Source organism: Bactrocera tryoni, chromosome 3 (genome assembly GCF_016617805.1).
Source record: "Bactrocera tryoni isolate S06 chromosome 3, CSIRO_BtryS06_freeze2, whole genome shotgun sequence".
Taxonomy (NCBI): domain Eukaryota; kingdom Metazoa; phylum Arthropoda; class Insecta; order Diptera; family Tephritidae; genus Bactrocera; species Bactrocera tryoni.
In genome coordinates this window covers 84720978-84748317 of record NC_052501.1, presented here as the reverse complement: position 1 = coordinate 84748317, position 27340 = coordinate 84720978, and the positions used below count along the sequence as shown (strand labels likewise).

Genomic DNA, 27340 nt, shown 5'->3' with positions numbered 1-27340 from the left:
AATTGTATATAATTTTTCGCCTAGTATGCTTGCAAAAGTCTAAATTCTTTATTTTTCGTTTTTGGTTTAATGCAAAATGTTTAATATTTCTTTGCTGTGGTTAATTATTGCTGTAATTATAGGAAAATCTGCTTCGTACTATAATTTTTTCCTTTTTTTTGATATTTTTTTTTCTGCATTTTTATAACTTCAATTCTTGTATATTTGACCACTGTTCTCAAATAAATAATGCTCGTTTTAGTAAATTGATGCTTTTTTATTTTCAACCCAAGCATTTTTCGTTTTTGCAAAGGTATATTTTGCATTATCGGTTTAGTTAAATTTGCAAACAATTTAATATGATTTTTATATATTATTTTTTTCAAATTGTTTCACTATGTTTTCGTATATATATTTTTCTTGGTATTTTGGAAGTGTTACTGTGTGCGATTTAGTTGATAAAACGTTCGTTTCTCAGTTGAAATTACTGTTTTTTGCTGTAGTTTAGTTCTGTTTATTTTAGGTAAATATTTTTTCGCTTCGCCAAGGCTTAATCGTGCAAATTTCAAACATTTATTAAATACTAATTCTTCTGTTACTATATTTATGCACTTATATTCGTATAGTTAGCTTTCTGCATATATCAAAAAGCACATTTAACGCTTTAATAATAATTTCTGTCAAAAATGCTTTGCTCTACGATCTATTTATTTATTTTTTTATTTTTTGTTTATTTTCAAAAGTAGAATTTTGAATATACATATGTATGTATATCGTCACCTAAAATGCAAAATAACAGGCGAAGAAAAAACGTTATAATAAAAAACAAATATAAAACCAAAAATTGAGTTTTGGTTACAAAACGGTTATATTTTGGTTATCATACACTCCTATTTGGGTTATAAAAGGGTTATATTTTGGTTATCATATCTGTAAACGATTTTCAATTTTTTTGATGATCATTGTTTTGCACTTTAGGTGACGATATGTATTTTTTCGAGCTTATTCGTTACTTCCTTCGCCTCTGTATTGGCGTCGTTTGCTTCATTCTGCCTCGATACATATATTTTTTAGCCATAAACTACATATGCCAGCTGCTTATTGTCTCATTTGTTTTTAATTTACTGCAACAAAATATGCCTTAAACATTGCCTAATAAACTATTCAGTGTTTACAGTTATCAACGGTCTTGCGCTTTGTTCTGCAACCCAGTAATGCGTCCGAAATTGTTTGTGGCGTTCAAAAACGTGTATTTTCGTATGCGAGTATGCAGCGTTCGTGCAATTCGTGTTTGCATGAATTCGGCTCTGCGTCGTGTTCGGTGTTTCGTGAAATTATGTGGTTTTTCGCTGTGAAATATGAAATTGATTCGTCTGCTAACGCTGTGTACCAAAACATTCGCTAAAAAACTGTTTATTTCTAATATCTATAAGATATAATAGTTATGCAACATATATTGTGGGTAAGCAATAATTTTTACACAGTTTATATTTCAGTACAAATCTTAAACCGCAACTATTTTTAACTATTTTTAAGAATAAATTGTTTTGCTTAATTGCCAAGCCTGATTTTTAATAACAGAAGGAAAGCTTCCATGCAACGCCTTAAGCTTTCACTGCCTGCTACGGTCTGCTGATGCAAACAAGTCTGATTTTTGTTAGCAAAGAGAAAGCTGTATAAGCACAAGCTTTCATTTATAAGCTTTCATACATCGTTTTAAGCTTTCATACAACGTTTTAAGCTTTCACTCCCTGCTTCGGTCTACTAATGTAAAGTAAGCGCTTTGGCAATATTTTAAAATTTTCTAGACCGCATGACTTGACATGAGCTCACTGCGAACTTTTTAGAAAATCCAAAACTTTGGTGAAAAATTTTGAAAAGCGTCATTAAAAGCTTGCAAGCTTTGTGCTTTTACATGCAATTTAAAATAATTTTAGGTAGCGCCGAGTACTTGTTTGTGATATTTAGCGAAAAAATTTGTAAAGCTTTTAAGCTGCTAGGCATTTCTGGTTTTCAAAGCGCTACTTCGTAAGCTTGTGGTTAAGTTCAAGAACTCTAGACATAACAAGTTGCTAAATGCTCATTCGATTTTTCGCAAGCCACGACTACGCGTGTCGCCTGCTATGCCTTTTTCGCAAGCTCATCATACGCTTCCTCTCTTTATTTATCTTGACTTTGGCAAGTCGTATCGATTCGGGTAGCGTCGCTGTCGCCGAAGTTGGCAGATAACCGCTAACGATTGTCAGCCGACTATTGCGCGTTGCGTCGGTTTCGGCGCGCTCCGTCGAGCGCTGTTCCGCCAGCTCGCCAGATTCCTCAAGCAGATCCGGATAGACGCTGATGTTGTCCATGTTGTCGATATCAATGTCGCCGGCGTTGTTGCGCACGTAGGTCAGCTGATGAAAGGGCGTGGCCAGCAACTTCTGCGTTGAGATGCGTATCGACTTTTTGGTGGTTGACGCTGCGACGGCAGTTGTCGCGTCGCCGGCTACGGTCGTTGAAGTGGGCGCAGCGGCGGAAGTGGTTGTGCTGAGCGTGCTTGCTGTGGGTGTATGTGTGTGTGCCAAGTGATTGCTGTTACCATCGAAGTGCACCAACGACGGTGGATTGTATAGCGGCAAAATAGTTTTATTGCCCAGCAATTGCTGCAGTGCGTATAGGTGTTGTGTTGTCGTTGTTGTTGCCAATGTTTTGTCATTCATTATTGCGTTTGTTGTTGCGGGAGTAATAACACCCGCGCTGCGCGTTGTTGCACTGCTGGCGCGCGATGTTGCCACAGTGCTGCTGTACTCGTGCGCTGTTGTTGTTGCTGCTGGCAATTTGTTGCTTCCGCTATGCGCTTTGCTGCTTGGTCGTTGTGATTTGCCTTCCGCCACATATTTCTTGCCGAAACTAAGGCTAGAAACGCTCGTCGACAATGCTTGCAAAGGTGGCTGGGACACTGCCTCATCACCTCTGCTACTGTTGATGTTGGCCTTGCGGTTGTTATGCCTGCGCTTGCTGGCAGTTCGTTGCTTGGTGAGGTGCTTCAGCCAGTCCAAATCGGCATCGTCGCCGTTGCTCGGCACCTCATCAGCAATGCCTTTGTCCCAAAAGTTCGTGCCGCTGTGATTCATATGATGTTGCCACCATGTTGCACGGTCGCCCGAAGCAATATCGGTTGTCGTTTCTAGCTCTGCGGCGACTGGTCGTCCTGTAGCCACGATTATTTCATCTGAGTATTCTTCGCCACGCTGCGGGCGCCAGGCGTACACGTTGCCGCTGCTGGCACTAGTCGCCAACAATTGTTGGTGCAGCAGTGTGGCTATGCTCGCCGCGATGCCGGATTGCTTTCGCCACATGTGGCCGATATTGCCGCGTTCAGCCGGTAAGCTATAGACTTTTTGCTGTGCAGTTGTTGTACTCTGCAAGTCGCTGACTTCCGTCAGTGCTTCGGTGTTGCCATCGTCGTTGTAGGTGTTGCTGCTACTTTCTGCTTCAATTTCACTGGAGGTAGAATTGATTGTTGCATATAAATCGGTGGCCTCAGCAACGGTTTGCGTCTCCTCTGTCACATTGCCATCTTCTGAGAAAATTGCGGTGACTGCCACGCTTTGAGTGTCGACGATTGCTGTGGGAGAGGGGAACACCGTTTCAAGGTCATCAGTGTCATTAGTTGTTGTGCTTGATGACCAATTCTGCTCACTACTCTCTGACCACGTGGTTGATGTAGGCGCGATGGACTCCGCTGTTGACACTGGCGTTGCCACATTTTGTGTTGTAAAGTGTTGTTGTTGTTCGGAAGTAATACTGTTTAATTGCTCGTCTACGGCTATTGTAGGATCCGGCCACATTCTGCTCTCATTGATTTCAGTAATAAAGGTAGCGTTCAGCGACGGCTCCTCATCCGCTGGAGAATCGCTCGTGAAATCTGTGTTGTTGTTGTAATCGCTTGTTGGCGTGAGCGACGACGCGCCATCGCTCAGGTCGGTCGTTGAGGCCAAGTATATTGGTGTAGGTGTGTCCGATGCCACCAGCGTCGACAGAGTTGGTGCTGAAGATGAAGGCGCTGCGGTGTCGACGGACGTCGCGTCAACGTTTGTTGGCATTGAGGTCTGCCATTCACCGCTGTAATCGCCAAATGTTGTTGCGGGCGATAGACTGCTCGGCACATCGGCTAGCATTTGCGTTGACAGTGACGAGAGCGGTGGCGTTGGCGAATCGCTCCACATCCAAGTGGTTGGCGTTGGTGTGTGCGCGGCCTTCGTATGCTCACGCGCTACGAGCGGCAACATTTGTTGTTGCGCGCGCTGTGGTTGTTGTTGCTTTCGTTGCTTACGTCCCTTTCTTCGTCGTCCCTTGCGCTTATTGGCAATAGTTGTGGTTGACTTCATGACTATTGACGTTGCCGTTGCAGCTTTGGCCGCGACATTGGCAACGGTCGCCGCTTGCGGTTCATGCCGCGCGTCCTTTTCATGGTGATAGCTGCTGTGCGCTACGGCGCCTGCTGCTGTCGTGCTATAAATAGCTCTCGTCGTTGTTGTCGCTGTGGCGCGTTCTTGCGCCACTGTTGTTGTTGCTGGACTAGTTATTTTGCCGCTGCGCAGGCGCTGCTGCTGACGCTGATGCTGTCGCCGTTTCTGTTTGTGCTCGTGGTGCTGGCGACGCGCTATCAAATTCGGATCGTTGTGATGATGCCGCACTTGATGCTGTTGTTGCTGACGCACGTGTTCGCGTGTGCGGCCATTACTGTTGTTGCTGTGTTGCCTTTGCTGACTTAAATCTACTTGCTGCTGACTATTGCTAACTAAATTACTGCTGCTATTGTGGTTAATATTACTGCTCTGATTGCTGTTGTTGTTATTATTGTTGCTGCTGCTGCTTAAATTGCTACTATGGCCATTAGTGTACTCTTCATTTTGGTTATTGTTACTGCTCCTATTGTTATTGTTGCTATTGTTGCTTCGCACGCCATTCACTCGCTTATTCTTGCTGTTGGTATGCAACAGCCTGTTGTTGCTGTTGTAATTGCGTTGCGTCGCTGTCGCCGTAACAGTCGCCGTTGTGACGGCGGCCGAGAGCGCTGCTCGCTGCGACGCGGAACGCGCTGAGGCTCCTGATGTTGTGTGTGTGGCGGTTGTGGTTTGCGGTGCGGTGCCAATGCCGCTGATGAGTTTGGTGCTCTTCGATTTCGGTGCAAAATAATCGGTGTGCTGATGGAAAAACTGATCGGCCTGTATCTTCGTGAACAGATAGCAGGCGTCGTTGACATTCTTCTTCGGCCCGACCGCCTTACCTCGGTGCGTGAAGCCGACACGTCGCTGCAGATCGACTACGGAACGAAACACGAAATAACCGTGTACGATGGTTTCGTTGAAGTAGCAGGTGTCGCGCAGTTCTTTCTGCAAGTAAAAAGAGGCAAAATTTTATGGAATTAATGCGGACAGATTTGATAATTATATCCAGATGCTAGAACAAATTGATCTTCAGCGAGTCGAAAAAAGGAAAAATCGCTTTTGCGGGAAATGTTCCAGGGATCATTCTGGACAGCTTCGTCTGCGAGACTATGAAGCAAAACCCGTCGATTTTTAAGTCGAAGTTTTTTAGGGGTTATACAATTTTTTTCGTCAGTTTCGAAATTTTCGCTTGATCATTTCTTGGAATCTTTCAGATCGTAAAACTATAACATATGTCTTCCATACAACTAGTTATTTAGCTTTTTTAAACTTCGCCTCAAAAATCCCTGGCTCGACGAAATTGGCTTTAAAATGTATGGATTGGAATCTGAGTTCCTAAAAGAATACCTGTCTGAACACTCGGAAATCCTCACACACTTTGACTTCATACCGGATCACTCGGATCATAAAGTCACCAAGCCGAACTTTGGCGGCTACTTATCTGCCCATAAATCGGCGAGGGAGTTGTGGGAAGAGAGAAACCGTTGAAGAGCGGCAGTGAGCTTCTTTACGGATGGGTCCAAGATCGATCGCAATAGATCTAGTGATCTTTTCGCCTCAGTAAGGCTAGCTTCTCCCAAGTTATGGGGCTTTTAACAGGTCATTGCACTATTGGGGTTCATTCTGTAAGGCTGGGATCTTACCAGACGCCATTTGCAGAAGCTGTATAGAAGAAGATGAGATAGAAACAACTCCTTCTTGACTGTCTCCCGCTTGAGAGGTCAAAACCTAAAGAGCGTTTTGCTTATGTATTTATAAGTTCGACCAAAGGAGTTCTTCTTTTCTATGGCTTCACAAGGGACCATATATTCTAAAATAACCTAACCTTATGTTTGGTTATACTTCGACAGAAAGTATATTAGTGTGTGACGTCATGAATGAGAGTAGAATAAGCCTCTGCTTACAACTCCAATTCACCCTTGAAAACTGTCTTCATTGATAGTAATAAAAAGAATTTAACCCCATGAGTACTCGCATTTTATTCTCATAACAAAGAGCTAAAGAAAATAGACAACAACACTCGCTTTGCAGTTCATAAATTTCGCCACACTTCCGCTCGCAACACTTGGAGAACAGAGGCAGAAAATTACAAAAAAAATATCTAGTTTTCTCGAGTTATGTTTTGTACTCGTATGTGCACTCAGTCCTCCCTTCAGTAGTTTGACAACGGCAATGTCTTTACTATACAACTTCCTTGCCATAAAAGTCATTTTAGTCTTTAGTAGCATATAAATAACTTACAAATGTTTACAGTACAATTGAGCGTAGTCAATGTGGTCTTGTCTTGTTGTTTTTATTCACCTTCATCGAGCTGGCTATTTTTTGTGTGAATTTAGGGCAAGTTTGTATGCGCCTCAAGTGCAACTGAGCTGCACTAAGCAGTACTCTTGTGATATGGGCAAAGAATGTGTCGCGCATGCGCAGCCATGCTCCTTATATTCTTAAATGAACAGCAATGTTGATGGCGGATTAAATGCTAAAGACTTTGTCTGCGCTGTCAGTGCTCCTTAATTGTTATGTAAACAAGAACAAGCGCACATAAATTGTGGGAAAGCAGGAAATTTAGCATAACATTATTGAAAGGCAAAGAAGTCGTAAGCTGAAAGAAAGGAAGTAACCCTGGGATGTATAAATTATGTTAATTCGAACATTTAGCGCACTTAGTACTTCAAATGGGTATTCCCTTATGCATATATTTGTAAATATGTACATAAATAGCTAGTTCATGCAATTTTGTGGGTAACCCTCGCAACTCGTATTTGTTTGAATATTTTGACAGGCGCGTGTTTTGACAGCTCAAGTGTCCCACTCAACAAACAATTTCTAATTTCAAATTCAGTCCAAGCCGTGTGACGCAGCGCGCAATGTGTGCTGAAGCGTTTGCGCGTGCGCATACTCGTAGCAAAATGTATGTGACGTTAAGAGCGGCTCGCGTGCGCAACATTACACAAAATATTTAAAAAATATAAATAGAAAGCAAAATAAAAATATAAACATGATTTGAAACAAATTAAGTTATGAGTAGCACTTGAGCTGCAGCAGAAATAATTTTAGACAGTTTTACAAAATATTTCCAGAAATAGATTCCAAATAAAGCAACAGAAAAAAGTCAATTAGCAGTTTTTAGTTACCATAGTTACATTACCCATGGACATAACCGGCAGATGCATTGTTGCGAAAGCTGCTATCAGACTCAGAGAAACTGGACATATTAAGGGTTCCAGCGAGGGATATTGCGAAATCTTCTCTCACTTCGACTGCACGCCGCAGAACCGACTCTTGGCGCATCTTCTCCGCCCACATACCTCTAAGAGATTTGTGGGTGGGGCTAAGTCACTGGAAAAGAGGCACAGTAATTTTTTGTACAGATGGATTGAAGCTCAAGGGAAATGTTGGAGGGGGAGTCATCTGCCGGGAGATTCTCATCAATTCTTATTTCAGATTGCAAGACCAGGGTAATGTCTTTCAAGCAGATGTGCTTCTGTTAGAGAGATAGACATCCACTCCAATAGCAGAGATGCTATACAGGCCTTGAGATCGCTGAGAATGAACTCAAGGCTAGGCAATGAGTACATGATCTCACTAGAGGTAACGTTAAGCTACTTCTATATTAAGCTTGTAAGCAGATGAACTTGTAAAAAACACCTATACCCAAAGTCCATTAGGTTGGGAACGAGCAGAGGTCAGAAATTGTAAAGCAGAGGTGCTTGCAAGAAAAACACCCATATCAAAATTCCATTAAGCAGGGGTTCCCCTGTCTTCATACATACAAGCGAGTGGATCTATGGGCTGGGCTCGAGCTCCGAAAGCGTTGGTCAGCAACCGGGGAACTTTTGGGGTTGCGAAAGCGTTCTGGATCAGGGTAGAACTTAAAAGGCACATTGGGGTTCGCAAAGCCATCGTCCAAATTAGACAAGGTCCTCTTGGATTTTGGTGAAGACAACTTTTCACACTTGCAATGAGGATGATGAGGTGGACATATCAACACACTTTCTCCTCCACTTTACAGCTTTCGCCAGCCTAAGCTTAAAGCATCTTGGTGCATCTTGATTGGAGTAGATATTAGCCGCCTCAATATGTATTTGTAGGCAGGCTCTATTTTCTCCAAGCGTATGCTATTGCCAGCAGGGGCAATGGGAAATAGATACATTAGGGCTTAGATAGAGCAAACAATTTACAACAAAAAATATACAAAAATTAAATTGGCGTTAAAAAGTTCAACGGCGCTTCGAAAAATTCGCGTTTTTTTCATCACCGACCAAAGTACAATTTCAGCTAAATTTAGCTATCACTCTTCTAAGCGCTGATTATAATGCAGCCACTCACTTACATAATTGTTTACGCTTTTAAATGCCATATTTTCCATGTAAAGCTCAGCTATATTTAATAACGATTTTGTTGTTTGTTTTGATTGCGTGAAGTGTGTGATTGAATCGTAATGAAATTGACAGTGATTATTTTATAGAAGTATTACTGACTAATAGTGCACACGCACACACACACACACTTGTAAAGATATAAACGAGTGCATAAATCTCTTAATTGTTTGCATGCCTGTTTGGATTTACATATAAATGTTTGCTTTGTTGTTGTAGCCGATGTTTTGCTATGCACTCCTAGGTGTGTTACCGCATTTAAGTGCCGCGAGAGTTACACGTAAACAAACACGCACAAGTACCGGCTACAGTCTTGAGCAATCATTTGCAATAGAGCACTCCACTAGAGTGTGTGTGCCTATGTATGGGCGGGTGTGTGTTGGTGGGACAAAAGAATTTTGTTTTTGCAGCCAGCGATTTGTAGCTTGTTGCTTGTTGCAATTTTTCATTAACGTTGTGAAAATATATGTCAGAGTCATCAGCGCCGCAAGGTTGTAGTGGATCTTAAGTGTAACGAGAATTTATTAAATATACAACTTGCTTTGTTGAGTGTCATTCAGCGCATTTGAAATAACAAACTCTTTGACAGTGACCTAGATTTAGCAAATGACGACACTGTTTTCCAATAACTGCTGGAGTTTCTTTTTTGTTAAGAGCTTTTGTTACAGCTTTGTGGGTGGGGAACTCTAGAAAAAAAAAAAAAATCCGCGCCTAAAAGCTACCTACAGGTTTTAAGAGCGTGATTAAACATTATATATGTGACGGTCTGAAAATAATGAGCAGATTTTCGGTGGCCGTGGTGGGACTTTCACAAAAATAACTTTTGTAAGCTTTCAAAGCTTTGTGGGAGACCTCGAGAACATACAAAAAAATATTTTTTCGTGCCTAAAAGCTACCTAAAGCTTTTAAGAGCAAGATTTAACATTATTTATGTGACCGTCTGATAAAAAATCGGGGAGTTTTGGTTCCGAACTTTTTCAAAAAACAGCTTTTATAAGCTTTCACTACTGGTAGCACTTTTTTGACTAATAGTGTGAGGCTCTATGGAGAACTGCTGTGAACTGTGTGAAATACAAGTGTTTTAGTTTTAATCTCGCAACTACGAGCTTCTATGGAGGACTGCTGACTTCGGGTCAAATCTAGTTCCACTGTATGACTATTAGTAATGTTTCAGCTTTGGTTTCGCAAGGCAAGATTCTTCATCACCTTCTGCAAAACAATTTCAACCACAGACCTCCGCTAAAATTTTTAAATTTATTCCACAGACTCTCAGTAGAAAAACACTCACTTAGAATTCGTACAACTAAAGAGTAGCCAACTTAGCCGAAGCAGGAGATTTCCTTAGATTTCGTGCGAGCTAGCAGCGGTCAGAAGAATTCAGGCGATTGTCAAGCGCCAACAAACACAAAGCTTCCTAATACTCAGTATATTTCCTATCTACAGATGTAGTACTGCTTAATTTTATGAATAGTAGCGGTTGAGACGACATATTTTTTGTTTTATTTCAGAGTTGAAAAATTTACAATTTGTTTTTAGTAGCAAGAAAGAACAACGTGCTTACTAAGATATTTATAAACGCGCCTAAATGTAGGCAACAGTAGATGCTTGTCTTTACTAAGATATTCATATACGCGCCTAGATGTAGGCAACAACTTGTTTCATTGGTATATTTTCTCCAATAAAACTGAATTAACTTTCCTTATACGATTTTTAGCATTTGGAGTTGAAAAATATGCAATTTGTTTTTGACAGTAACAAAGTACAATGTGCTTGTCTTTACTAAGTTATTTACAAACGCGCCTAGATGTAGGCAACAATTTGTGTTTTTGTTACATTTCTATTAACAAAAATTAAATTGATTTTTCTTATAAGATTTTTAGCTTTTTGTTTGCTGCGATTCCGCTGTAACCAGGCACATATATTTATCTTATCACGAAGACACTCGCTGTTACTGATAGCGCGACCAGGCATTTCTTAATAAAACTCGAGCGAAGGGTGCTCAGGTGCACTTCATTTCATAATTATGAAAATTAGCTGTTGAAATCATCAAACAAAAATCTTTTCAAAAGAATGCATTTTATATAAATTTACTTACACTCAACGAGTACAAAAAGTGAGTCGCACATGACGTATGAGTGCTTTGCAAGCAAAGCGGATTTTCCACGCCACAAAACCCAGAAACAATAACCGCACAATAAACAGTTGAATTTCCGTCGGCTTTTGTACAAAGCTGCGCCATACACACGTTTCCTTTCAAATAGATTAAAGCCATAAAGCGACAACACAAACGTGGTTGAAAAGAAAAGCCACCAACGGAGCCGCCCTGCTACAAAGGCACTCAGCTAATGACTCCAGCGAGTAATCATAATAAAATTAAGCTATGCAAATAAATGCAATAAAGAGTTAATAAAGTTAAGCAACACAAAAATATACACACATTTGAGGCTTTTGTACACATACATGCACACATACACATATATGTATACAGCCGCTTGTATTTACGTGACTTATGCCGCGGCGATGAATGAATTTTCGAGTGTTTTGGGCGCGTCGCGCACTTTTCCATTCAGGCACACGCACGCCTACACATATTGTCGGCTAAATAAGCAAACAAATAAACACGGCAACAATTGCGCGCACTGTTTGCACATCGCGCGTTGTGAAGCTTTTGCGCTTTTCTGCTTTTCTGCTTTTGTACTCCAGTTATTTGCATTGTTGTATTGACAATATTTGACACTTTACATGAGCACTAATTGTACGCGTGCGCGCAGCGTTCAACAAACGGTACATACGCGCACACATGCACACAGACACACATACACACCGACATACGGCCGCAGTCACTTGTCAGCGGGTCAGGCTGTGATGGCAAGCAAAGTGTTGCATGTGTTTTTGAAACTCTACACAAGTATTTTTGAAGCTCTACACATGTATTTGCCTAGACTTTGTGGCAACTTTTCCATAATTCTTCTTTTCAAATTGTCAACATCAATGTCAGAAAGAATGAGCACAGCTCAAAGCATATTAAGATGATTGTCACTACTGTCTGCGCGTCTGTCGCTTCGAATATATGTGTATATATCCGCCTGAATCCAATCAAATCGATTCGCTTTAAGCCGCGCTTATTCATAAATTTGTTCATTTACTTGCCATTTAAATTATAAAAATTTAATTCTTTTTGACTGGTGACACGCCTAACCGCTGCGGCCGCCATATCGCTCTCGTCGCAGCCGCAAACAAAAATTTTGCAAAGCTGCAAACGAGTTGAGTTAGTTAATTATTCAACTGTCACTCAGCTACCAATTGTCATTTAGCCATTGTCAGCTACCGTTTGTCAGTTGAATATTGTCACATGAGAATTATCACTCGAAAATTGTCACTTGAATATTATCTATTCATTGCAATTAGTTAAATGCAGCAAATATATTCGAATAACACATGAAGTTTGTGCGCGAAACTTGCGCCAGCCGTCTGCGCATGCGTGTAGGCGTTTCACTGTGCTGCAGTTGCGCCAGCGTTGCCACAAATCCTAATTAATGCGCAAAGCGCCAAAGTGTTTGGCAATACAACTGAAAACCTACAACAATGTTGTTGCAACTTGACTTATGGCTGCACTTAAGGCGCTTTAAGGTAATAAAAGAAAATTGAATTGGCTTTTAATTTGCTAAAAGCTATGGGCTACCTTACTCCTTTTTATTTTACTGTTTCTGCTGATTTATGTAGCGGTATAACGGTGTCTAAGTTCATTTGATTATACAAGTCTGCGCCACAGTGCAACATAACATAGTTTTCGGTATTGTTGCAAGCTAAAGCTTGGTCTGTAGCGGAAATATCTCATAAAAAAGACAGTAATGGCGAAAACAAAATTTTATTTCTCGCTGATTTTGTAAAAAATAATATGGTTAAGGGAGGCTTAAAGCGACTGCTGTCATGCGCTAATGTAACAGCAGCATTAGAGCCTATCAGATCAAACGGATTGCTTAAATACAATAACAATACGCTCTCTAGTGTTTTTTTTAACATAAGCTAATATATAGTGAAACACTTTTCGCTTGAACATTTCGATATCCTGAGCCGCGAAGTTTGTAAGACCCAGAAGGGGGCTAACGTGCGAAAACTAGTTTTCTGGGAAAAGCTGTTAAAAATAATCGTCAGTTTCTCGTTATCTCATTAATTGTTCTCCTTTTTTTGACACCTAAGCCCCCTTTTCGTAGACCAGGTCACATATATATAAGAGCAGCATGATGAACTGAGTCGATTTAGCATGTCCGTCTGCAAGTATATACAAACTAATTTCACATTTGTCGGATTTGCTGATATCGTACCATTATAGCACATGACTATGGAAAACTTTTTCATTTGATGAGATATCTGCACGAAATTTGGCATAAATTATTTCCTTAGACAATGAAGTATTCTCCGAAGAAATTATTCAGATCGAGTACCCATAACATATAGCTGTCTTACTAATGGAACGGTCGGAATCTAGTACTTGTATGGACAACTCTTTCATATTTCGAGACATCTTCACGAAATTTGGCAAGGGTTATTGTCCAAAGCAACCGTGCAATCTCCGAAGAAATTGTTTGGATCGGATCACTATAGCATATATCTGTCATACAAACTGAACGATGGGAATCAAGTGCTTGTATGGAAAACTTTCTCATTTGACGAGATACTGATTGATCAAAGTTCTTCAAAGGAATTTTTATTCTAGTTTGTATATAAGCTTACCCTAAGAATTTCCAGTTAACTAGCTATTCATAGGCTTCTAAAAATGACACCCTATGTGAATAGACCTCTAAAAGCAGTTTATGTAAACCTTTAGTATATTTGACTACAAACTTACCATTCCAACTAGTTTCCACTGATCGTTGAAACACAGATACCGTTGTGTTTCTTTTGCGTACAGTGCTATTTTGAGATTGTTGTTCACATAGTCCGGGAGGCCGACTATCGTTATATTTTCTGCAAATAGAAAGGCAAGTAGTTTTCGTTAATATAAAGTGGAAGGAAAAATAATTTGATTAATAAAAAATTACAACTAATTCAAAAATATTAATTAAACTTTATATTCGGAGATATGAGGAAAATATATGCCATCTTGAATCCCAGTATAAAATAAAATATTTGAAAATACAGTGGAAACGTGTTAAAAGCTCCGACAGATAGCGCTGCTACCGAATACAGTTAAGTTTCAGAAGTCTATAACAGTTTCTAATGAAAAAAAATATATATATATTGTAGACTAGACTTCATTTTAGATCTCGAGTGGTGTCTACCATGCTGGGTCGAGAAAGTTTGAGCATCAGTCCTCACTATTTCGTGTTCTTCTTAAACTTGCTACAGTCATGAGCCATCATAAAAAGACTTATTCGCTAGAATTCTTAAGATGCTTCAAAACTTTCATAGTTAGGCCGTATCTAGTGGATTTATGTGCTGCTTGATAAGACATTCGAAGCAGATAGCTGAAGCTTGTTACCACTGTGTTGCCAAAACTCATTTTTAATAGCTGCAGTATGGTTATGCGAGGGTGTGGGAATGCGTTAGAGCTCGCACCAACTGGAAATATTACTGAGAATAGCTAATACAAGCATAAATACCAACAATATAGAAACTGGAACTTGATGCGAATAACTTCAACCTGAGATACCTGGCAAGGCAGCAAACAAAAGCTTTAACTGAAAGACGTAAAAAGGTTGCATCAACCAACGAGAGTTTGTGTATGAAATCACTTCACTTTCAAGGAGTTTCCACCTAAAATGTGACGCATCGCTGCTAACTGACGCGCTGTTGCACTAGCGCATGCCAGCGTGGATTGCGGCCGCAGCAAAGAGGCCGCAGATGCCGAACAACCAATGTTGGCCGCCAAAGCAGTCAGTAAGTCAATCAGTGCGTCAGCCAACAGGCCATCAAGCAGCTTGGCGCTCAAGTGGAATTTGCACGCCTTGAAAAATGCACAAACGTGCAACAATAATAATTCCAGCGACTTCGCCTGCGCCTTCGCTGTCGTTGACTTTGCACCACACATAAATAACGTCAATCGAAAGGGTGTATTGCTATTTTCCCCATACACCAGCACACACACATACACGCGCACATGTGTAGAGTAAATTTCTTTTGAAATATGAGCTCACTGATTGCTGGAAAATATGAAATAAAAAGCCAACTGTAGTTAGAGCAACGCGCATAAATTTAATTACCACCAGCAACACTGGGCTCGGTGCAGTGGTCGACAAAGGCGCTGGTTGGCGGACCAGCGTACGGTCTACGATAGGCGCCTCTTACATGGTCTCATGTGGCAAGCGCTACGTGGCGCACAGCGTACAGCAGCAGCCGAGTTTCTGACAGTTGAGGGCCGCCAGCACTCGTGGCATGCCTGGAAGCTCACTGAACTTGCAACAATCTTGAAAGTTGCTCTTGTTCTGCGCCACAAGTACTCTACATACTACATGTAACAACAAGCTGCGCAACAAACAACAACAAAATTAGCAGAAAAAAATGAAGCATCAGTGAAATCTCAGCGCAAAATGCTAAATTTTTGCAATAAAAATGCGAAAAAAGTTAGCAAAATACAAATTGAAACAATAATAACAAAAGCGCAGGCAGCAGCGTTCAACACTCGTGAGTGTTCTGCTTGCTTTGGCGCTTCGCTGCTTGAAATGTTGCTTGGTTGACTGCAAGGCACTCGCTGGTTGGATAGATGGTCTGTGTATTGAACCTGGTAGTCACCTATCAATCTATCTCAAGTGTTTTTTCAAGTGCTTCACTTATTGGAGTGTGTTCGCTGGTCGCCGGCTCACTTGTTGGCGGTCGCTGCTGTTAAGGTTCTCGTGTTCTTGCGCCTGTGAGCTCTTGATGGTTTTCTGCTTCCTATAATACTACTATGAGTAGATATTTATTAATAATGTTGTTGTTGTTGTTGGTCTTTCATATATGTATGATTTTTATACGTACTGTTTTTGTTTTGTGCGCCTACCAATGGCGTTTGCGTTCGAACCAAAACATTGCGAAGTTCAATACCCCACGAACAGAAAGCAAATATAAATAAGCGTAAATAATGTAGCTTGCTGTGGAATCTCTCCAACAACTATGCTGTGAAATATTTACACTCTGCGGCAAATATACTTAAACATTTTTTAATTTTTTTTAATTATGAGCTGCCAAATTTTTTCATTTTTCTTTAAACAAAATTTTTTTTTTCATTTTCGAGGTGGTACTTTATTATTATTACTAGAGTTGACTAAATATATTTTCGACTTAAACTAAAAAATATAATTATTTTTAATTTTCAAACCTTAAATACGCTGAATAATCACTGATTTTTTGAATTTTTAACAAGCGTGGTGCGCGTCTTTGCTAAATTAGTGTTTTCCGCTCCTAAATGTAGGCAACAATTTGCATAATACCTATATTTTTATTCATAAAACTAGCAATATGTGAAAAATATAAAAAGCCTTCTTCAAAAACTAAAATGTGTTTGTATTTTTATGACTTTCCAACCTAAAATACGTCATTTAATCACTGATGTCTTAACTTTTAACAAAAGTGGTGTCCGCTTTTGCTAAATTATCTACAGACGCCCCTAAATTTAGGCAAACATTTCAGAAGTTTTCTTCACAAACTGAAATCTATTTGTATTTTTTTGTCTCACTAACTTTTTCTTCACAGTGTATATATCAGAATATACCATTGTATGTTGCTGACACAGCCTGTATATATTTTTTTTAATTTTTATAATTATTTTTTTTTGCACTCGTTTACTTACTTTTATTTTTTTCTTCGTTTTACATGAGTTAATAATAGCGTGCAAATAATGTATAGTGTTTTATCCAAGTGTGGACGTCATTAAATATCAGCTACTCGATCAGCAGCCATGACAGCTAAATCTGATTAGAATTTCTTAAGTGTCAAGTAAAAATATGGCATTGTTTAAGGCATTTCTGAAACACAATGGCTCAGAAACTATTATTTAATAGATTTTCTAAATATAATTAAGTGTTTTTGTTGTTGCCTTTTGTTACAAAATATTCTAATCTAGTTTGATTTCATTAGCGAATTCATACAATTTCCGCATGATTTTAATTGCTTACGTAAAATAGCTGAGATAGTGGGCAGAAGTGCGGAAAAATTTTCGGAATTCTTGTAACAGTAATGTTAGGCGATTTTTAGATTAGAATATAGTATATCAACAGCTGAAATGCAAAACAACGTAGCATCAAGAAAATCGAAATTGAGTTTTTTATTTTTTACGATTCATTTCATCGTATTATATATGCAATAATGTAAAATTCAATCTTACGCTCTCAGATATAAATGAAAATAAATAAAAAATTGTCCTGTCAGATATATAACCAAGATATAACCACTACATAACCAATATATAATAATGTATAAGCAATATGTAACCCATGTATAACCAATAAATCACCAATATATAACCATTTTATAACCAAAACCCAAATTTGGTTGCAATATTAGTGGTTTCTATTGTATCGTTTTTCCCTCGCCTATAAACTTATGAAAAGTAATGTTATTTTTTACATTTTAAGTGGCGATATATGTATTGTATACCCTTTTCACTATTTGGTAAGATTCATATTTTCTGCTAGGTAAATGAGCCTTAACGAGCTTTTATTTTAGATAACTAGAATTTGGTTGGTTTCTAACACAGAGCTTGGCAGTATACGGAGATTTGATATAGAGTAATATAATGTTTGAAAGTTTTAGTCTGTTGGAAGACACACAGTTGGCTTAAAAGAACAACGGAGCCACTTCGGAGGCATTCAGGATGCTCTCTAGGCTTCACGAACGCGCTTCCAGGGTTAGGGTGTCGTTTTCGGAACGAATTTCTTTATCATGAAGCATAATATGAAGGAAAGTTAGTTTATGGATTAGTTATCAGAACTTATCAGCGACCATCGGACTTAAAATGGAACCTAACCTAAAATCGTTGTTTTTTTTAATTTTCACTGTTCTGTGTATCTTTTCACTCACTCATCTATCATAAAGTGAAAGAAAGTTAGTTTTTGGAGAATCAGAACTTATCAGTGACCATCGGACTTAACCTAAAATCGAACCTAACCTAAAATCATTAAATTTTTTTTTTTTAATGTTTGCCTGCAGTGTGTCCTTGTACACCATCAGCTATCGTAAAGTTAAAGAAAGTTAATTTATCGGGAATCAGAGCTTAACAGCGACCATCGGACTTAACCTAAAATCGAACCTAACCTAAAATCATAAATTTTTTTCCAAGTTTTTGCCTCCAGTGTATCTTTTTACCATGAAACTCACCCGCATCCATAAACAAATTTTCAATTTCGCCTGCAATCATCGTTGATTGCAATAAATAACTCAATTAAATTTCGCGAAACACGCTTGTTGTTGTCTAACAGCGTGCAGCTAACAATTTATCAAGCAAACAGCTAATTTATATAGTCACCACTAACAATGCAAAAAAAAAAAAAAAAACAACATAATATTAATGGTGATTTTTGCACTTCTAGCATATGCAACAGCGTGCCACAAATGACTTGCTTCATGTTGCAACGCACCCGCCGCCATGTAACGCGATCCATGTAAATCAATGTGTTGACATTTGTGCGTATCGCTGAGATACTTTCGGTGAGCATGCAAACTAATTGCGTGCATAAAAACAAATGTATATCAACTTGCCGCATATTAACGTAAAAGTTGCAAGTAAACAAGCTGCGCGCCTACAATACACCGGCAGAAGGCGCATAACCATGCAAATACCCATAAAAAAATCAAATATTTCTAAAATAAATATAAAAGTCACTTACGCACGCGACTTGGCCACAAATGCATATTTGCAACGAAATTGTTGCATGCAAATCAAACGAAGTTGAAAAGTGTTGGTAAATATAATCAAAATGTGAAATAAGCAAATTGCGGCAGTAAAAAACATGCAAATTAAGCTGAAAATAAAAGCACGCACTTCGCACGCACACACAAGCATGCCATGTTGCAACAAGTGTCATAAATACAGTGCAGTCGCTCAAATTCATACGCGGCATGCACACATACACACGCATGCGTGCTTTTGAGGCGTCTGTCTGGCCACCTGCATATTTACTACTTCATTTGCCGCTGCGTCTACGGCCCTCCCCCCCCGTTGGAGTTGCGAAAAAGTGGCAAATGTTTTATTAATTAAGTGCAAACGCAGCTATTTACACGCCGTTTGACGGTGCAACACTAAATTATTATGCGCTCGTAGCCGTGTACAGTTATGGCTGTACAGTGTGGTTGGCAACGCTGTCAGCTGGGCGTTTGCTATGCGCTAAATTTCGAGTTGTTTGTCTTCAAGTGTTTGTTGTTGCTGTCAACAAGGAAAGCAAATTAAATGTGGCGCGTCAAATAGTTGCATTATTGACAGTGCTTTTGTCCGTCCAAAAACCATCAAATGATTTTGGCCGAAAAACTAAAAAAAAAAACAAAAATGAAAATGCAAATAAAGCTGCAAAGCGCACGCTCGTAACTGTTTCATTTTAGCGTGTATTTTCGCGCAGTTTGCGGCATTTGAAAGCGCAGCGCTTGCAGATTTATGAGTTGGACATTTTTGCATTTGAATAATACAATTTTTTGTAGAAAAAGTACAAAATTTGAAAGTCTAGATATACCACTATGAATCCATGTCGTCCCCTCAAAGTGTTCCCTGTGGGCCCCAATACACTTGTGCCAAGGTTTTTTCCAACATAACCTACATAACCTAACCAACATTTCCGCTTCGGTTCACCTTTGTCAGGATATTTGGCCGACTAATGGTCTGTTTCCGGGTCGTCAGCATAGATTCAAGACTCAGCGCCAGTAATAGCATGCTTTATAACGTTCTGTTAGTCCGAAAGCTTTGCTTTACAGACCTTAACGAGTCGCTGTTTTTAGAAAAAAATTTGTGAGTTTGGAACCAATCGTGCTTTCGCTTTTCACCTTTCAAAATGGTTTTTACTGATCCTTCTGATATTCCAACGACGCCAGTTAGATCTCTGACTGTTAATCGGCGATTCTTAAGCACCAATTCCTCCTTTATTTTATTGACGTTTTGATCACCATGATGCTGGTGGTCGTCCTAGGCCTGGTTCGTCGTCGACGTGTTCACGAAACTCTTTGAATAATTTGTCCTAATCCAAAACCCTTGCACGCGACAAGCAATCATCACCGAAGGCCGGTTCCAACATTCTGAACGTTTCGGCACCAGAAATTTGATTCCGCACAAAAAATTTAGTGGAAGTTGAATAATTTCACTCGTAGTAAAAATCGCAGAATGTGACCGGTATATTGCGCCATCTCCTATATCACATATGTATGTTCACAAAGGTCCAACATTCGGAACAATTTCGGAAGTTTGCTAGGCGCGACTGAGGTGATGTGATTCCTGTCCACGTGGATGGAATAAGGCCTTGAACCTGCTGCTACAAATTGCTGTCATTCTAGAATCAAGTGGTAGAGTTTCCTATTCAATGTCACAAAACCGGCAGTTTCCGCAAGAGACTATGCCCATGTTGGACAAGTGCTTTCTGAGCCTGCAGTGCCCTGTATAAGAGCGCGACAAGAAGGCGGAATTTGTCTCGGAGGAGGTTTATCCTCCCAATAGTAGCTTTGCGTGGCGCATTCCTGATGCCTCCTACCAGTGCCGTTTTCTCCCTACTCTCTCCTCCGTGCGGAGCAGCTTCTTTATAGTGTCGGACCCCACCGCTATGCATGGTTCTGGCCCCATCATCCTGGACGCTGCCGCAGAGCGGGTTATTTCGTCGGCCAGCTCATTGTCGGCTACTCCTTTATGCTCCGGCACACAGATTAGGTGTACCCGTTTAAAAAATGATAGGCAGATCAGCATTCCTATACACTTATTCACTTAAGGCGATTTAACCCCATAAGCTGAGGTCGCTTTTAGTGCCGCTGACTATCGCTATATATAGAGATGCGCTTGTTGCGATAGTTGTGGAGGAGATTGATTTTTGCACACTGACTTATAGCAAAGACTTTTGCCTAAAAGATTTTCGGAAAACGTCGGTCCGTCGGTCTCGCAATCCTTGCTCCAATGCCTCCAGGTGTTTTTGAACCGTCAGTATACGTATATTTTCATTAGGGTGGTTTAAAATAACCGAATATTTGCTTTTCGTATTTTGGTACTCTGAAAAATTGCTTGATAGCGACCTCTAAGGAAGGTGCTACAAGTACGAGCTCTTAATTTTTACGGATGGGCCGTCGCCTAAAGGTTTTCCATCATCCTTTTTCTTATTGGTTAAAATTTCGTTTTTTTAAAGAAAAATAAATCATTTTAACTGAAAAAACTATTATAAATCACAAAATTCTTAGTTTTGTAGGAAACACACTGCTGTACAAAAATGACCGCTTATGTTATATTTTTTTTATTTGCTTTGTTTTTTTTTAATATTGTTTGTTTTTCGTAAAAAAAAAATTTGTGAAGCAAAATTTTGATCCACCCTTATATATAATTTGTTTAAGTTTTCTTATTTTCTTGTATTTTTTTTTTACTATTTTTTTGGTTTTTCATAAAATTTTTTTAAGAAAATAAAATTTCGACCCTCCCTAGTAAAAATATTTTTTTTTTTAATTTATAATTTTTTGTTTTTTTTGTAAAACAATTTTTTAGAAAACAAAATTTCGACTCACCCTAGTATAAAATATTTTTTTATTTGTTTTACTAAATTTTTCATTTCTCTAATTGAGCCACCAGTATCTCCACCCGTAAATGCATTCGCATAAATTTATCAAATAATTTGAGTTTTGACGCACACACATAAACAGCTCAAGTATTATTTATCGTATGACAGCCGATTCGCTGCCGTTTAACGCGTCACGCTGCATTGAAAGTGAAAAATTGACGATTGCATTCGAAAATTTCCGCGATTTCTTGAAGTTTATGAGGCGCGTGAGACAGACAGCGCTTTGAGTGCGATTTATGCAAAACTGACATTAATAATGTCATAATTAATGCGCTAACGGCCAAGTCTTTAAATGTTTTCTTTTTTTCTTTAGCTATAGACTTTGTGACATTCTACACCTAGTCAATAAGTGGAGGAATGTCGCTGACTTTGTTTATCGCGCGCAAGTGCAATGAGCTGCTTGTTTGCCGTATTCCAGGAAAGTCTGGTTGAGTTAACGATTTTGCATGCATTAAGAATGTCGAAGAAAAATAACTGCGTTGATTTGTGTTTGTGTGTATGTACGTAACAGTGAAAAAGCAAAGTGAACGCACATATGCGCAACTTCGCTGCTTAACGCATTCCTGGAAATTTAGCACACTTTTAGGCGTGCAGAGGCGTCTACTTAGAAGGGTGCGCATTAAATGACGTTTGCAAGGCAGTAATCGTGTGAGGAAAAAACGAAAACAAAGCGCAAGAGTAATGCTCGCTACGCGCGCGTAAAAACTGTCGCAAATGAAAGGCAAAACTGCCACTGCGGCGAACACTGCGGCGTAGACTGCAGCAAACTGCAATGCTAGCCGACTTATATGCCACATAGTTTTGCAGCATACACATGTAAGTATGCTGTGTAAGTTGCAATCACTCGTTTGTGCTGCAAGTTCGCTACGCTGCCGCTATTTGTTGTTTTGTCACGTTTCCAGGAATTCATTTGGAAGTTGAGACTTTTTAATGGCGTCAAGAAATTATTAATTTTTCCTTTGCGCCTACAGTTTTACGCAACAAACACCATGTGCTTACATACATACACATACGAGTATATAAATATGTGTGTTGCAACGTCCAGCACTAGCTCTATTTCCACTCGCCTCTTTTGTTCTTGACTGCCGCGTCGCGTCAAGCATATTTTCCATTTGCTTGCCATAATTATTTTCCCGTTGAACTGCGCGCATGCGCTAATTGAATTGGCACGAATCGCACTTGCATTTATCACTGCGTCAATGTATAGCGGTGCATCATTTACACACGCCACATTCTAGTTCTAGTTACTCGTCTGTAGCTGCTGCATCACTGCAGTGCTTCACCTTCGTTCGCCGACATGCCGCTTTCAGCCCGCACAATTAGCGCCATTTCATTTGGAGCGCAGTTGAACTATTGCTCAGCGGACAAGTGCAACGCAGTGCTGCCATATCACCTCGATTTCCACCAATACTGACACTCGCAACTCTTCACTGATACTTTTCAGCACGATTCTCTGTGCTTCGTTCAATTACTTCCACTTTTTTTGTTTTCCTTTTGCATATTCTGCTTCAACTGCCTCGCCGAACAGTTTTAGCGACGCTTTAATACTTTTTCACACTGCCGTTATGCGCTCACGATCAGTTGACGCCACATTATGGGCAATTTGCGAAGTTATCTCATACATGAACGCAGTGACATATGTATGTGTGTGTACACTCATAAATCTACAGCTGCCAGCGGTCCAGTGACAAGGTTTCGTCGCGACAATCTCCCACTCAGCCGCTGCGCGCGCATTCCGCATTCAATGCTGCGCGGACAGTGGTCAATGCGAAGTCTAAAGCGAGTCCGCAGTTCACAGCCAGGCAGTTAGCCTTCGCCATTGACCGCAACAACACATCTGACATCTGTATGTACATATGTGTGTGTATGTGCATATGCGTCGAAGTTAATGATTTAATTAACAGTCGATTCTTAATGGGCCCAATGACCTTTATTGCCTCCTGCGTATGGACAGTTCAAGAATTTATGAGTGTGAAAATTCGCCAGCGCTTTGTTGCACTTCCAAGTGTGTGCGACGCAGTGAACACGCATGCAACGCAAGAGTGTGAAAAAATGCAATAAAAAGTTTACAGCTTCGCTTAGGTTAAGTAGCTGTGCTTTGTTGAATGCGAAGTATAAGCTGACGAAAAAACTAGCATGACTGGTCGAAAACGCTCCATAACGGTAAAATATTCTGTTCTGTTACATTAGATGTGAAATACAGACGGAGAGTGATCACTTAGGTTCGGAGGACGGCAGCCCTGAGAGTCGCCTCGGAGTAGCGCACTCTATGTTCATGTTGTTGTTGTAACGGGTACCTAATCCCGTTAGGATGGTAAGGATTAGCTAAGTTGTTGTTGACGTCATTCAATGGTAGGTTCAATAAACGTGCTGTTTTGAAGGACCATGCGGAGACCCATTGCACGCTAGACATATATTAGATATAACGGAGTGATTCCCACAACAATCATTTCTACGCACCGGAATTGACCCGGATTTTATCCGGCCTTGTTTAAGTTTGTCGTCACTGATGCAAACCTTGCAGCAGGGTTGCTCCGTGTCCTCCTGACTCGTGCTGACACTGAGTCCAACCCGGGACCTGAGGAATTCTCCTGCTGCGCTTGCTAATTCATCCATTACGTTTATTACACCTGACCAAGGTGGAGTTTGGATGGAGCCTGCATCTAGTTCGCGCGCTGCGCCGCCATTCCACCCGAGTGGCCAACAAAGGACTTCTAGGGTACATAGGAACTCAAATAGGCAGCCTGACTTCGACTCTGATCAGTACCGCACTGTATCCGCGGTGCTGGTGATAAGCGATGTCATCTCAATAGATCTGCTCGCAGAGAAAAGAAGACAACTATGGTTATTGGAGAAGAACGGAATTGAAATACACATGACCGAAAGACAACAGACGAGGAAGTAAACACATGAACGCTAGCAAGGTCGGAAAACAAGGGAACGGAAAGGAAGATTGACCGAAAACTAATCAAAGATATAGAGATGTGGCAGAGTAGAGAACACGGCGAGGTAAACTACTACCTAACACAGATGCTCTGCGTTCACGGGTATTTCAGAAAAAACCTGCACAACATGGGAAAAGCGGAAAGTCCTGCATGTATTTGCTAAGTTGAATCACTTGATAACGAAAACCATATCTTTTTTAACTGCCGCCGATGGAGAGATGAACGGAGAACTTTAGGAAACAAGCTTGGCAACTCATTACAGAAAATCTAGTTGGAAAAATTTATATTTCCGAAAAATTGTTCGAGATTTTTCCACAATTTGAGGAGTATATTTTGTTGTTAGGTCGCATTTGGAGAATACCCTAAGTTATAAGCTGGCTCCGTATTGCTGTAAAGGGATAGACTATTTCGGGTATTAATACGTTATTTTTCACTTAATGTTGAGTGGACCTCCGTAAAAGTAGGCAACTCGTTTGCTATGGTTACTGAGTATGGTCTTTTTAAATTTAATGCACTTCTTTGATTTTCCGCTGAAATTCTCAACCGTTTCATACGGTCAAATGTATGTATATAAAATTGGAATTGTAGACTATCTAAATCCGGCGTTGTCGCTGTACTGCTTTACGGATGTGAAACCGACCACCTTACTGGAAAGATTAAATATGGAGACAGGTCACAAACCACAGTAGTTTGCCGAGAAGTTCTAGATTGGAATACCCAAGGGAGTCAGCAGATAGCTTGTAATAAGACCGTGTGGAACAGATCCTTACAAAACACATAAATAAATCGATGAATGCTGAAAATTGGGGAACGAACTTAAGATCTTACAAAAAATCCATTTGGAAATGCTTTATTGGGAAGCCAAGCTCCAGTGGGAGATCAGCAAATGAGGATGATGACAATACCTAACAAATCTAAAGTAAAGAGGTCTGTGGGATATTTGACGTGTCCTGATTACAAATTTGAGTTCAGAAATATTCCATCCTACAACTATTTTTGTTATTTTAGTAAATGGAATGGGAATCCTACGGGAAAGTGTAACTAGTTTTTGAGTCTACTGTACGAATTTTAGTCTCTGTATATACTTGTATAGAAGCGCTGGAATGCAGAACTGCAGCTAATTCATACTTAAATGCAACTAAATTAAAATATATTGAATTTAAGTGCCATAACTAATTACGCTACTTAGTGAACACCGAAATGAAATAAACAAATAAAATGTCCACGATTTTAATGCCGTCGAAATAATTACCCAGCGACTTCATTAAAAGTCCATAAAAACACATTTAACTGCTCATATTAACTGGCAACAATGTTGCAGCTGCTTTTATAGTGGTAAATATTTGTGGTTGCTGTAGTTGTTGTTGTTGCAATTGTATATTAAGTGTTATCGTGAGTGCAATAAATTAATCAGCAAATCGAAGTTACATACGAAAAACATAAAATAACACCAGCAGTTCATTATCAAGATAAACACAGACTGCTGTAACGGAGGCACAGACGGCTGCAAGCGCTGTTGCAACTCCACCCACATGCAAAGCAATGCCACAAGCACACACCAACGCCACATACGAAAATCGAGTATGAAATCGAAATTGAAATTGAAACAATTGGCCAAGCCAAAATGTACACGGAAACCCATTAGTCCCCTCAGTACCGCGGCAATGAGACTTCGTCGGCTTGTGATTAATTAAATGCATTTGCAACAGTTGCAAGCAGTCGGTGTGGATGCCATGTGAGGGATGAATGATTGAATTTGCTTGAACATTGCCTGTATGCCGTTTGGTTGCTGTTGTGTTTGTTGTTGTTGTTGTCGGAGATGATGCCGTTGCACCAACTGCCATTTGTAGCAGCATGCAGCCAGTGGAGGCAATAAAAGGCAATTTTGTTTATTGATTTTACACTCCAACGTGACTACGCATATAAATTTCAAAATGTAAATAAACCGTTAATTGTTGGTGGAGTAGGTTTTAATTAATTTTCTATTAGGACAATTTCGCAAAATGTTGTGTGGCCAAGAGTATGGAATCAAATTGTGTACAACATGACTTGCCACAACGTTTTCGACGTTTGTGGGTGGATGAGGGGAAAGCTAGAACTCGTAATTTCATTTAGACATTAGTTTTACCGTTAGTTATTGGCTTTCAATGTCAATGAACTTTGGATTTCATGGTAAAAAAATAATGATTTCTAGTAAACTTCCGGTATATATGATGGTTAAAGCCATATGGAAGCTCAACCGCTTCGAAAAAACTAATGAAAACTGGAGGAAACTAATTTAGCATAGGAATCGAACGAAAGGTTATAGGTTCTTGAAGATGTCTCAAATAGCAACTGGAGATGAAGCTTCGAATTATGCTCACTTGCCCTGTTTATTTTAAGTAAGATGGCGAGGGAAAACTGTTATCAGTCAGTCCTTGCGAAAAACTCCTGTATTTGAATATTAGCAATCCATCGGCATATCTTAGATTTGTGGTCTGGTCAGAACTGAACTGAAGTGGTCTGAAGTCAAACAGTTCAGTATTGAGTCACAAAAAGCCAACGGAGCTACTACCCATTCCCATTCTGCAGTTATTGAAGCTGAAGTACCTATCCTAGCAAACTCATCAGCCTTGCAGTTTCATGCAAACCCCAGTCAGCGACCTCAAGGCTTATCACTTTGAAGGACTCTGCGCTCCTGAGCAGTGGAGCTGCTGTTACCTTTAAGGCAACCACATCTGATTGGAAGACTCTGCACTGGTCAGGAAGCATAAAATTGAAGCTGATGGATGTTCTCGACAATGTACTCCTACACGAATCCACCCCGTAAGCTTTGGTTCATTAGCAAAAATCACAACCCCGTTATCCAGAAATATTTAGTAAGATCATATCCGTAAATTTGCCTTATCCGATGGAAA

The 27340-nt window shown here is 39.9% G+C and overlaps 1 protein-coding gene across 1 annotated transcript in view; it reads right to left on the bottom strand.

Moving 5' to 3' along the window:
- Positions 1-792: 792 nt before the first annotated feature.
- Positions 793-27340, bottom strand: part of LOC120771841 (pneumococcal serine-rich repeat protein) — a 162416-nt gene continuing 135868 nt past the window's right edge. Inside the window, exons 4-5 of the mRNA XM_040100084.1 lie at positions 13641-13759; positions 793-5360 (exon numbers count right to left, since the gene is read on the bottom strand). Coding sequence (XP_039956018.1) covers positions 2085-5360; positions 13641-13759 — 3395 coding nt within the window. The 3' untranslated portion in view covers positions 793-2084. The remainder of the gene's footprint in view (positions 5361-13640; positions 13760-27340) is intronic.